This window comes from Drosophila ficusphila, unplaced genomic scaffold (assembly GCF_018152265.1).
Source record: "Drosophila ficusphila isolate 14025-0441.05 unplaced genomic scaffold, ASM1815226v1 contig_198, whole genome shotgun sequence".
Taxonomy (NCBI): domain Eukaryota; kingdom Metazoa; phylum Arthropoda; class Insecta; order Diptera; family Drosophilidae; genus Drosophila; species Drosophila ficusphila.
The window spans coordinates 12,643,798-12,656,800 of record NW_025064092.1 but is presented as its reverse complement, the minus strand read 5'-3'; the positions used below and the strand labels follow the sequence as shown (position 1 = coordinate 12,656,800).

General features: G+C 41.0%; 1 protein-coding gene across 2 annotated transcripts; it reads left to right on the top strand.

Moving 5' to 3' along the window:
• Positions 1-503: 503 nt before the first annotated feature.
• Positions 504-2,088, top strand: LOC108097051. Of its 2 annotated transcripts, none has more exons than XM_017199086.1 (3): positions 504-622; positions 735-1,195; positions 1,320-2,088. In XM_017199086.1, coding segments are annotated over exons 1-3 (786 nt in total). In that variant the 5' UTR covers positions 504-621; the 3' UTR covers positions 1,644-2,088. The 2 variants fall into 2 exon arrangements, with proteins under 2 accessions (XP_017054575.1, XP_017054574.1); XM_017199085.1 differs by having other exon boundaries at positions 1,317-2,088.
• Positions 2,089-13,003: the final 10,915 nt, after the last annotated feature.

The window sequence follows — 13,003 nt, the reverse complement described above, 5'->3', positions numbered from 1 at the left end:
CCAGCAAAAATCTCTTGTATGCATAAATTCATTCGAAGTTTGTTTTTGACGAGGGCCAGACAGAGGCAACGAAAACCGAGGAGAACTGTAAGAGAATTAACAAAACATGAGGTTGAAAATTTAAATGATTTCGCAGGCTTGAAATGCAGCCAGCCAAATGCAAGGCTGGGCCTCAGAAGGAATTGTCCCATTGCAGATGCGGTTTTTAATACTTAAAGCCCGAGTTATTTATGACAGCAGCAGCAGAGGAAACGAGTGGGAAAATGGGAATGCTCTTTAATTGAGCAGGGATATTTTCCTGCCAAGCAGACAAAAATAAGAATAAATCGGGCGGCCTTCCCCAGTCACTGAAAACATTTTATTTTTTATCGCAATTTATTTACATTTTTCATCTTTGCTCTTACGCCTTCTCGATTGAGCTTTAATCGTTAATTGCTGCGACTTCAATTCAAGTCATTTCGATTTAAAGCCAGCGTAGTATTTAACTTCCCTGTGATATCGGATCGAGTCGTTCAAAATTTGTACAAATAGTCACAAGTGAAAAAAATTTATTGACTCCAGTCGGTCACTCAATCAGACATCAGTAACCCCTGTGAAAAAATAACAACAGCTAGACAAACAAGTGAGTAAACAAATAAAAGCTACAAACAGTGTCCACCACTAATCGAATGGCTGTTATTTGTATATATTTTTCTTCCGAAACGGATTGTTACTTTTCATCCTTCACTTTGTAGTGATGAACCACGTCTTGAGGTCACGTCGCCTGCCAACGGATCCCAGCATTTTGATGAGCTGGGTGAATGCCTTGATTGGCACCAACTTCCATTCCCTGAAGGACCTGCGGAGCGGCATCATTTGGTGTCGCCTGCTTGAGGCTCTCTATCCGGGATCTGTGAATCTGGATACTCTGCAAATGGACAAGACGGATTGGCCATGGAACTACCGCGTTTTGAAGAGGACACTCGGTGATTTGGGATTCTATCCCCACATTAACGTGCAGGAATTGGTAACAGGTCGAGTTGGCGACACCATATACATGCTGCACTTTTTCATTGACTTGTTCACTGTGCATTTGGGTAGAATAATTAAGAGGGGAAAGCAGTCGTCCACTAAGGAGGTCAGAGATCCCAAGGGAGTCACAAAAATTGAGAGCGTGCTGCAGTGGCTCAAGAGCTTCTTTACGAGAGAAAAAGCGGTACGAATGTTAACAACAAAAAACGGTTGACATTCCTGTTAGTTTTCGAAAACTAAAACATAATATTACCACACTAATTAAATAATGTTTTCAATATCGAGTGACGATCTCCCATTCCCAGAAGGAACCAAAAGAGAAGTCCGAGGAGGAACTCAATCTGGAATTTCATCGCCAGGCGTTGCTACTGCTATTTCTACCCATTCCGGAGGGCTGTGCTCCCGTTTCCACAGAAGAAATGGTTAAAAGACTGGGAGGCGGAAGTTTGTGGCCAGAGCAGGATCACCAAAGTCATGAGAAGGTCGAGCAGCTGAAGGCATATAGACGACAGAAGACCGAGGATCACCGATTACTCCGATCTCTGGTTGAGACCTGCCTGCAATTCCGACGCGGCAGGCAACAGATGGAGCAAGAATGGTTGGCCAGTCTTAAGAAGCGACCCGCCACATAGGATTTATTTCTATTCTTCCGTCGTTCTGCTTTCCTTCACCTTGCGTTCTTGCGTTTCCTTTCCGGCTCTAAGCTGACCGACACTTAATACACATCTTAATAAGGTTTCCCTCCCGTCCACATTCCCATTTAGTACAGAGTTTTCTCTAGTCAAACTGTTTTTTTTCGCCCGGGGTTTTCCGTTTTTCCGCCATTTGACAGGCGGAGGACAACAAGAAGAGCCTTGGCGTTCCCCTTACCTTGTTTACCTGTAATTACTTTGACCTTGTGCGACGTGCGGCGATGCCCAGAAAAATCGAAGGTGGCTGAGGAGCAAGTTGAGGGACTAAGAAGGTTCAAAACAGTGGACATGAATGAGCGCCTTTGCTGATAAATAAACCTTTTTTTTTGTAGTAAATTGTAGTAAATGGAAATGTAGTAAATTTATCAGTTTATTCAATGAGGAATATCTGCTTGTCAAAAGTTTCTGTAGAAAGTTCTATACAAGTTCGGTTTTTTTTTTCTGCCCACGGTGGTGTTAAATTAGTTTTTCCTTTTCTATTTACTGAGGCGTTGTACCCGCCATTCTTATTACTTTTTCACTTGAGTTTTGCCCTTTTTTTTTTTTTTTTGTTTTCGCCCGCGAATTGCCATTACAATTTCATTCCATTTGAGTTCAGTTCGGTTCAAGTCCCCTGCTCAGTGACCTGCTCCGCCTCATTCCGCGTTTCACAGGTATTTAATTTGATTGTTATGCTTTCGCTCCCCGCCGTTGTGGCAAATCGAGGGAAGGTTCTGGGTTATGTCTTTACTTAAGACCCGCTCATAAATTTTAATTATGTGCATTTTTAAATACGTGACCCTTTGCTCCGCGCCCCTTCTCATTCTCCTGCACCCTCGCTTTTTTTTTCTGGGGCAGTGCATCATCATCATCGGCGAAGCATTAAATAAGCCCTAGAAATAAGGAGGGGCTGGGTGGGTGGGTCCTTTTCTATCGAAGGGTTGTTTTCTCTATTTCCGTTTCGGCTGCTCTTCCTGTGTTTCCCCCTCGAAGGGGAGGACAGGAGAGGTCCAACAATTAGGGAGGCGCATAATGACCTGACACCCCGCTGACCGCAAACAGTGTCCCTTTTCCAATACTTCGGATGGGGTTCGATGCCTTTTAACCAGTACAAAACAAGTTTAAAAACAAGTACGAACTGCAGATGATGCTAATAAAATTCGTAAAAGGTAATCCTAAGAAAGACCGAATTGATTACGGAAAACATGAAACTTGCTAGTTCATAAGGCTGGGAATTACGCAACTCAGTTGCTTTCGGTTAGGATTTGAACCAAGCGCGACCCTCTCAATTGTTAACCATGCAACTCTGCAACAAATCACTCTATATCAATATATATCAAAGCACAAAACATTTGTATTATATAATACAAACTATGTGTTCTTAGAACAGAAAACCGATAAAATCCAAACAGAGCGAGTCAATAAAATCTTCGTTTGGTTTTCGATTGGGCGTTGCATTATGAAATTTTCTTTTTGGCTTGGCCTTTGGCTGCCGGGATAGTCGCTTGTCCCTCCGGAAAAAACAGTTTCCCCTGTCGTACAGTGGAGCATGGAAAAAAGGGGCCAAACACAGATCGAAATAGTTATTGTGGCTCTTGGCTGCCGCTTTCCATTTGGGAATGGGGAGAGAGTGGCGAGGGGTACTGGGGCGGGAAAAACCGGCCCCATGAGTAAACCTATTTCCCAATAGAAATAGCGCCATCAAAAGTGGGCCACAAGGCAAGAGTGTGCAAGGGCTTCAGGTGAGCTTATCATTAACTTCAAGTTTGATAGGTTTTGAGCCGGAAACCATGAAGAATGCCTATGAGATTAAATGGTCTTGCCGAGTTTACAACAATTATCCCACTTCACAATATATCTCCGACTGTAACTGGCTTAACTAACAAATGATATTTCCCCGAACCATCGACTATTACTAAGCTAACCTTTAACCACACAATATGTATGATTAGGCCCCAAAAAAAGATGAACTGCTTATCCTAAAACAATAATTCATGTTCATTTAATGTTTATTCGTTTGAGTTTGTTCGGAAGTTCCTTTGTTGCTTTTAACCTTTTTGGATAATAGGAGTTGTATGCCGTCGTTTATCGTGAAGTTAAGTCCTTGCATACCAAATATTGCAGCCCCATATTTCTTTGTAACCCAGAGACGTAATGATCACACTTTATATTTGGAAACTTAAGCAGAGTAGCCACTCAATTCCTAGGGCTCATCATATTTCATTCAGTATTAGCAACTGGATTTAGTTGCTGTCAATCATGGGTGTAGGGTTTTCCCTATTGCGCATCCTTTCCGAACTTTCGTTTCCCTCTTCAGGCGTTATTACCGCTTTTTTTTTATTTTTTCCCCTTTCGGCGGGGACCTTAAGACCTCTAAGTGCAAACAGCTTGTTGTCTGTTCATCGCAGTCGTTTCGGGGAATCCATAATGCATGTGGCCCCTTTGCCCCCTCCTTTAACCCTCCCCTGTTTGCAATAATTCAACTTCTGTCTAACATCGAGAAATTCCCTTTTCGCATTTCCGGCGCTCGAAAGTTGCAGTCAAAAATGGCCAAAAGGTGTAACTTTTTGCTGGGCGGGTACGCCCCAATAATATTTTTGTTGAACGGCCACTTTAGATGTACAGCTTGGGCAGAAACATTAGCACCTTCTAAGATAATTTTATTTTATTTAATTTTGTGTGTTTTTTTTTTTAATTGGTAAATATATAAAAAAGAACCCAATTTGAAATTGAATTAATTTTCTTTCAAAAAACTCTTTTCTTACCTTAGCGTTATTTTCTCTTCCTCCACTGTAGAAAAGAAAAAGTCATAGAGCAGAGGCATCTAACCAAGTTGTTGTTGTTTGTTGACGATACGCAAAAGTTGGACAGACAAAACCCCTCTTCACCAGCCCCTGAATATTGGTGGAGCCTCCTGCAACGAAATCTGTGTGTATCAGTGGACAGGATTTATGTGTTTATATTGCGAGTTTGAAGTTGGTTTCGCAGTCCACGCTTTTCTAGGCCAGCTTAACTACGAGGGTTGTGATTGCGAGAAGGTTGGGCTGGGTCCGGGTCCGCTTTATGGAGGGAGTGGTGCTCTGCGGTTGCACAACTGTCGGCATGGGCGCATAAATTGCAGCCACGTTTATGTATCGCAAAAAGTGCGGCATCCAAAAGTGCAGAAACAAAACAAAACATTTGTTGGGGGGTTGCAGAATAGCCAGACAAGTTGCCAAGAGTTCCACCAAAAGGGAAATCCTGTTGGAAAGGGTGGTAAGTCTATTAAACCGCTTTGATTGAGAGGTTAACTCCGTTTTGGATTGTCAACTTTAAATAAAGGAAGAACATATATTAAACATATATTTTTGATTTAATAAACTACTTTCATTATCTACTTTAATCGTTGCGTTCGACTGGGAATTATGTTGCACTTCGTTCATGTCAATCCTACCTCACCTTGACTGTAGCACCGGAAAATTTATAAAACATATATTGAAAATGAATGCTTACTTGTTTGCGCTGGGAGCCACGTAAATGAAAAAGTTTTGATTGCTTTTAGCAACAGCAGAAAAAAAGGGAAATGGGAAAAATATGACCATAAGCCATGCAGCGAGAAAAATGGTGAAAGGGGGGAAAAAATTGTGATGCAAAAGAACATTTTTAGCATATTGCCAGAGCCGAAAGCCCCGCACTTGTGTCCCAGAAAAAAACCCCTCAACACATGGCTCATAAATCTTGCACCCAAAAAGAGGGATGGGCTGCATGTGGAGCGTGCCGGGAGGTACAGGTAAGCAAGCAGGTAAGGTGTGCTAATGGCAGAATCGTAGGAGCAATTCTCTGACGGGATGGTTTATATTTTCCAATTTTCAATGTAATTTCTGTCAATCCTCCCCTTTTTTGACGTCGCTGCAAGCGAGCGAGCTAACCTTCCTTTCCTTCATCTCTTTTGCTGGATTTTTTATTGGCGAGATATTGAAAATTATGCGATAGCGCTAACGCGATTTATGCTTATTTTTGGGAAATGAGAAATTAGAGCAGTGTGTGTGCTAAACGAAGTAAACAAAATAACTTCTGCTGGCTAAAAGAATTTTTAAAGGAATTTCAATGTAACACACATTTTGATCTTTGTTATTGAACAAACTGCATTTAAATATTTGATTTGGTTAGGTTAGATTTCTTTGACCGATTACGTTTTGACATTTTTTGTGTGTCAAATCAGGGAGATTTAAATAGAAATCTCGAATTAATTTCGGTCGCAACCAGCGCCGTTTTCTATATACAATAATCGGATCTGACATTAACGCCATGCTCCCCTTCCTTGACCAAAAAAAAGAAACACAAGCTTAAATCCGATTCAACAATTAGTTTAAACCTCTGATGGGCAAGCGACGAAATGAGGCCCAGACTGATTGTGCGAAGGCCTAATGATGATGGCGCTTAAGATGATCTGTGATCTGTTGCATTGTGTATCGGGGTCGCCTATTTGATATTTCAAGTCAAGGGATATTATACATCTTATAATCCGCAGTCCAGTGCTCGTAAATTGTTAGCTTTTTGGCTAGAATTGGTCGAACTCGACCTCGAAAAACTTAATTTACGCTGGTACTTATTAATCCAAAACAACTTCTTTTCTTAGACTTGACTAAATAAATATCAATAAATCAAATATACATTTTATAACCCTAGAATTTTGAAACGAAGATCGTTTTCAAAAGTCTTTGCTAGACTTTTTGCTGGACCTACGTTAACTACATTCGTTTTACATTTTATTCAACAACACCATTTTTCGACGATCGCTTGTCACTCGTTAAGCATTCATTTCTTTCATTTGTCGAGGGTCTGACGGGGCGACTTAATGACAGACAGCCGTCAGACCTTGGTGGTTGTAGATTGCCGCGGAGGTGGTGGCGCAACCGACGACTTGGGCGCTTCGGGTCGCCACTTGAGGCGGCAAAGCTCTAACTATGGCTTAATTACAACACCGATTTTCGGGGCCCGAAAGGTGCCACCAAAACTGCAGCTGCCAACAGTTGACAGGAGGGGTCAAAGGGTAAGGCAGAGGCCGAAGTGACTGCAATTTTGTCTGCAAGCCCTATTGCCATCGATGAGCAACGGATTTCTTAATTCGGCAGGGTGATTTTCCCCTCCCCATCTTGTTCTGGCAATATTTGAGCCATACAACAAATAGTTAATAAATGATCATTGATCACTAGCCTAGGTTTTCGACCACCACCTGATATTTTATTTGAACTGAATTTCTGTGATGTTTTTGGTTGTGAACTGCATTATCCTTTATCTGTCAATTAGTATTTAACAATCTTAAACAGGAAGAACCGAGCGAGTCCTCGGGATTACCTGACACCCCTTATTTCCTCACCATTATAGAGCTAGGTCATAAATCACAATTCCTGGCCTATAAGCCGCTTTTGGCAATGCTCTTTGCCTTCTTCGCTGAAACTTTCCTTGGCACTCTGCCGCCTTTCCTCTTACCCTCTTTTCACTTCTTGGCACTGTATCATTTTTTTCTAGATCCCTGCGATGAGGGAACTTTGGAGCGAAAAAAGTTTCTTTGGCAAAGTTTATGTGCCACTTGCAAAGATTTACTGGCTAAACTTTTGCATTTTGCATACAGAGGATGAGCACAGAGATGGGGGACATTTTGCAGATATGCGAACGATTCTCAGTACAAGTTCCCGAATTTGTTGCTCTGGTTTTTTTTTTTTTTTTTTTTTTTTTTTTTATACTTCCCAACATTCCACATTTGGGTGAAAACAAATCCAAGTTTTCGTAGACGCCGCTGTCACAGAAGGTGCAAGGCGGCAAAGTAAAGTCGAGCAAAATACAACTGAAGGCGGAAGTGCGACCGGACTCGGACTCGGACTCACTGGTGGACAGATTGACGAACAGACAGAAGGACAGACAGACAGCTGCGTCGGTTTTTCGGGGTACAGGATTCAGGTTCCAACTGCAGGTCCTTCTGAAATATGCATTAAGGGGGCAGAATGGATGAGGAGTTGCTTCACCGATTTGGACAGTTGATTAAGCATACAGAAAACTTTAGTGTCACCAGAGCGAGCAGCCAGGCTGATTTTGTCGAGTCGACTTCGGAGTACCCTTATTATATTATAATTTAATATATAATATTTACTCGTATCTAAAATATGCTTTTAGAAGCTTAAGCTGTGCAGATCTTTAAGGTTAATCCACCTTCCCAGAGGATCAACTTCACGTTATTCGATAATAATCCTCGAATGCCCCGTGGCTTTATATCCTTGCCATGGAATAGAGGTGACAGAATGAATGGAGGGCATAAATAAAACTAGAAAACTAGCAAACGAATGCAAAAACATTTTACCAACTTTTTTGTCAAGCAAAGCGACAAAAGCGAAGCGACAAACAGCAAACAAACAACGAACTCGACTGAAAACGGAAAATGGAAAACTTTTACAGAAAGCAACAACAACAACAGCAACAATATTCCAACAGAAGGAAAAGTTCATTTACGTAAATGTTTTTCTTGTGATTCTGCTTCGCTTGTTGTTGTATTATTATTTTTTTTTTACTTTTGTTTTTTTGAGAAATTAATCAGCAAATGGATTTTTAATTTTGCATTAACACTTTACGACCAAAGTGAAATCCAAAGTTGCACTGTGTTTTGTCCGCAAACCTTTTCTTATTTTCCATATGGAATAGAAAGGCCAAAAGCATATGTAATCCATGGAAAGAGGGCAGACAAAAAAAAAGACGAATCTTCTTGTCACTGAACAGGCGAATATCTATAATTAAGCGAAAACATTTTTAGAAGTAGGGAGTTTGAATGCAGTTTCGAAACACTCGAAACCAGGAAACAGATTGCGTCATCATCGTAATCACCTTTTGGCTCTGAGATCCCCCCATGATTCGGTTGCCGTGGAGGAGAAGTCCCACTTACTTAACCCATACTTGCCACTCGCCACTTTGCTACCGGGTGGCTACTGTAAAGCGATGCATTTTTTTAGCTGCTGCTTAAAGCTTCAAGTGCCAGAGGCAGCATCCCAAAAATAATGCCAAGGAGGGGACGTAGACAAATGCTACGCCAATTTAGAGGGACTTAAAACACAAAATCAGAAATAATCTTTGAAAAAAATATGGTACGGTTCATTCTTACGGCTTTAATGCCTCAAGAAGAATTGGGATACGAATTATTTACTTATAAAAATTGTTTACCCGCTAATAAAGCCGCTTTCAACACTCATTTCTCGCCTTGATCCGACGCCCATGCTCCGAGTTAGGTTAGGCAATAGTAGTGACCGCCGATCGTGAAGCCATTTGCGTTGCCTTTGCCGCTTTTCAGTTGCAGGTAAAGGTGACGATGATGACATCCAATTTGCTGACACTGCTGGCAATTTAGTTGTATAACTAAATTGGGCGGGGCTGGATGGAAGGACCAAAGATCAGAGTAAATCATAATGAAACAATGGACCGCACTTATGGATATCTCTACAACTGGCTGCTTTTGCCCGGAGCCGGGATTATGTTCATATATAGACACATAAAGCCATCGTACCTATGAGACAGAACCATCAATCAGCCGCGGTTAAGTGTGTCAAACCTTTTACTAATCGGCTCGCGGTCACTCAATCAATTAAAACTGAGAAAAGGAGAAACGCGCTTGAGAACGAGAACAGATGTTGAGACAAAGGCAGTGGCAAGCGGGAAGAGGTGACAAAATGGGGGAAGGGGAAGGGGGAGGGGAAGAGGAAGAGACAGAGAAAGGCGACCCAAATAGCCAAAATGAGTCTGAGATCCGCGAATGGAGCCAGAGGCCGAGAACCCACAGTCATGTGGCCACGGTATCTGTATCTTTATCTGTAGTATCTGTCGGATACGTGACACTCCCGCACCACCGACCACTTTTTCTCCTTTTTCCACGGGACACGTTCCACTGCTTTTATCGCTGACGTCGTTTTGGAGGCCGTCATAAAGTGTCGCGATATTCATAAAGATAAAGCTCTTTTGCTTCTCGTCTTTTTCTTTCTCTGTCTCGCTCTTTTATTTTTTATTTAACGTGTGACTTTTATTGCCATCTCCCTCTGGCGCCACCACCACCCACTTTCTGCAACCCACTTGTGTGTTGTGGCCTTGCCCGGCAATTAAAATGCCCATTAAGATCTATTAAAATACCAATGACTGATTCCACTTCGGGCTCTGCTGTAAATGACATTGGTATTCTGTTTGTGGCCACCACATCTGTCGTCCATATGCAGCAGGCTCCGCTGCAGTGGGAGGGGCTCTGCCCACTGCCCTTTGAGGCAAATGTAATGCTATTAAACCCAACAACCAAAGCAAACAACTCAATTAGGCGGAGAGTGGCGGTAAGGAAAGGAGTTGCAAATTTAAGGCAGATTTCACCCAAGAAAGTCTACAAATTTCCAGAATATTGGTTGAGGTGGGAAAATTCCACAAAATTTCATTTGTTTGAAAGTATTAAAAATATTTATATATTTTTTTTATTATTATCAAAGGGTATTTAAATTTCAGTAGCTATCTTCCTTTCTTGTTTTATTTGTATTACAAACAACCGATTTAGTTTATTACGGAAAGGAATTTAGTTAGCCTACCCTCAACTTCCTGCTTAGATTGAATTTATCTTTTAATGTGTTCATTTCTGCTGTGAGAGCCTTTTAACTTTTTGTTCTCTGTTTTATTTTGTTACTTTTTTTTCAACCCAAATACCTTTTCAAGTCTGCCGTCGACTTTTTGACACTTGTCCTCGTCACATGCAGTTTATGCAAGAAAAGTGAAATATCATAACTCGTCCCAGAAACTGTTCGCCCATTCTTCGCTGCATCCTTGCAGTTTTTAGTTTTTTTTTGTTGTTTTTCTGCCGCTGTCGTCATAAACGCAGCCTTATTAAAAGTGCACAAAACTTTTATATTAGTGCAGACAGCAACACGCCGCTCTGCCTCAAGGCTTCAAGGTGGTTAGGAGGTGGGCGGGGCATAGTTACTCCCCAGGTTGTTGCCAAAAAAAAAAGAAAAAAACAACCCACAACTTTGCGAAAGAAGCCAGATGATGACAGTAGACGCAGGAGCAGGAAATTATTATCAATGTACGCATAATTCATTAAAACGAGCAACTTTTTGGGGTCTACGAATTCAGGGTTGGGAAGCTAGAAGGCGACATGCGTTCACTGATGATGATAATAATGCCAGAGTGCACTTTGTCATTATATCAAGCCAAACCCAGGACTTTAGCGCTGAAAGAATTACAAAGTTAAAACTAAATGATCGCTTGAAGATATATGAAATGAAACCTTATTTTAAAAATAGGCAATATATTTTAAAAACTCATATGTAGAATTTAAAGATAAAACATTTGTTTAGCTGAAAATCTATAATTTGTGAGTTTTTTTTTTCTGAGTTTTCTTTTTTTTAAAAATAGGCAATATATTTTTAAAACTCATATGTAGAATTTAATAATAAAACAATTGTTTAGATGAAAATCTATAATTTGTGAGTTTTTTTCCTGAGTTTTCTTTAGGTGTATGTGAGAATCAAGCAGAACAGGACGGAAGTCTAGAAGGAAGGAAGAAACTAACTAACTTTGTTAAAATTTCTCTCTCACTTCCGGTCTTAGGGAAGTGCATCGTCGTCCCTTTCTATCGCTGAGGCATGTGTGTGACTTCCCCCTCCTCGGTTGCCCCGCTTCCTTGCGGCGCCCTCAAAGTCCTCAATGAAGTTATCGTTGTCAAGTTTTAAGCGTGAACTTTTCGCCGCAGCTCCTTTATTTTCCCCGCCCATTTTTGCCCATCCACAGCGCATTTAAATTGGCCGGCTTTTTGGCCCATTTTTCGCGCCCCTTTACCCTTGTCTGATCCTCTCCGCCGGCTGCATCATAATTCGCTATTAGAAGTCACTTAAAAAGTTTTTGAAGTTTTCCATGCAGCTGCCAACATTGTTGTCAGCCACGCCTAGTAGTAAGTCTGCCGCCCCTTTTAAAGCTCCATTGAATTTCCTCAGCAAAAGGAAATGGGTGGCGCCAGTGGGCGGTGGAAAATTGTTTTCATGTCGTTGTGGATGCGAATTTTTAATTGAATAATTGTAGACATAATGCCAAGACTTTAGGAGGCATAATTCTATAAATGATTTTTCAAAAAATTTCGGAGTACTTATGCCTCTGTTAAGGTAACTGTTTTTTAAATACAAAGCCTAAAGCCTATTCATTGAATTAATATTTAATACGAGGCACATAATGCACTTCCTTTATTCCTGGATAACTTTAATTTTCTCACCGTAAATTCCTTTGGGATAATTGCCAGTTTATTTCTTCCACCCCACTTCATATATTAAGCCGCCCCTTCGCTGCCTGAAATTGGCAGACATTAATGGTTTAATTTGCATTAATATATTCAATTGAATGGCGTTGCCGCAAGGGAGAGGTTGTTGTTTTTGAAATTTCTCTTTTGTTTTTGGTTTTTTTTTTTTTATTTCTGTTTTGGGTACTGCTAGTTGTTGTTCTTTTTACACAGTTTAATTCGATTTGCCAACGCATTTCAATTAAATTTCCTTTCAGCCAGCCAGCGAAAAGACCGCTGCTACTTTTCGTCCTGAAATGCATAATTGCATTTTAAGCGCGCACAAACAAAGACAATGGACCTCATGCCTTTCCTCCTCTGCCATTGAAGTGTTCACACGATTTTCCCCATATTTTTTGTCTTTATTTTCTACCACAAGTCAAGTCAAGCCGAAACTATCATTAAAGTAATTATATAACTGTCAATAAAAGGCTGGCCAAGTGCAGATAAGGATTAAAAGGAGGAGTGAGATGCACAGGCATCACAAAGGTAATTGACAGTCTAAGCAGTGCTCTTATTGAGCTTCCTAATTGTGCATCCTGCCCAAAAAAAAAAAAACATAGAACGAATTCTTTCCAGGGAATTTCCTTCAAAGTTTCGTAACCGTTCGCCGATGAGATTTCTTTACCATCTACGCCGAAAGCAAAAGTGCAAACAATGCCCAGACACTTTCGCTCTTTTCTCCTTCAAATCTTGCGCTTCGACGGGGGAAATCATCGTAGTGGGCAGCGCTTTTCCTTTTCTCCCCTTCCATCGTTTTTGAACCACCTTTTCCTGCCATCACTGCCACGCCTCGGTGCACTTGCTTAGCACTCGGCAAGTGATTAACGTGATTTTCTTATGAGCACAGTGGTCAAACACGAGTCATTTTTTGAGAATAAAGATCAACGCAAATTTCTTCTGGTTTTCTTGTTTTGATTTTCTACGATTTAAGCACATATACATTTGCAGTTATTATATATTCCTTGAGTTCTTAAAATGGTTGCATATTATTCTTCAACGC

What these genes read in the sequence shown, in the direction of transcription:
- LOC108097051 (XM_017199085.1), top strand. An exon ending in TCTTTACGAGAGAAAAAGCG is followed by an intron (nt 1,196 to 1,316) that starts GTACGAATGTTA and finishes TCCCATTCCCAG; the next exon opens with AAGGAACCAAAAGAGAAGTC.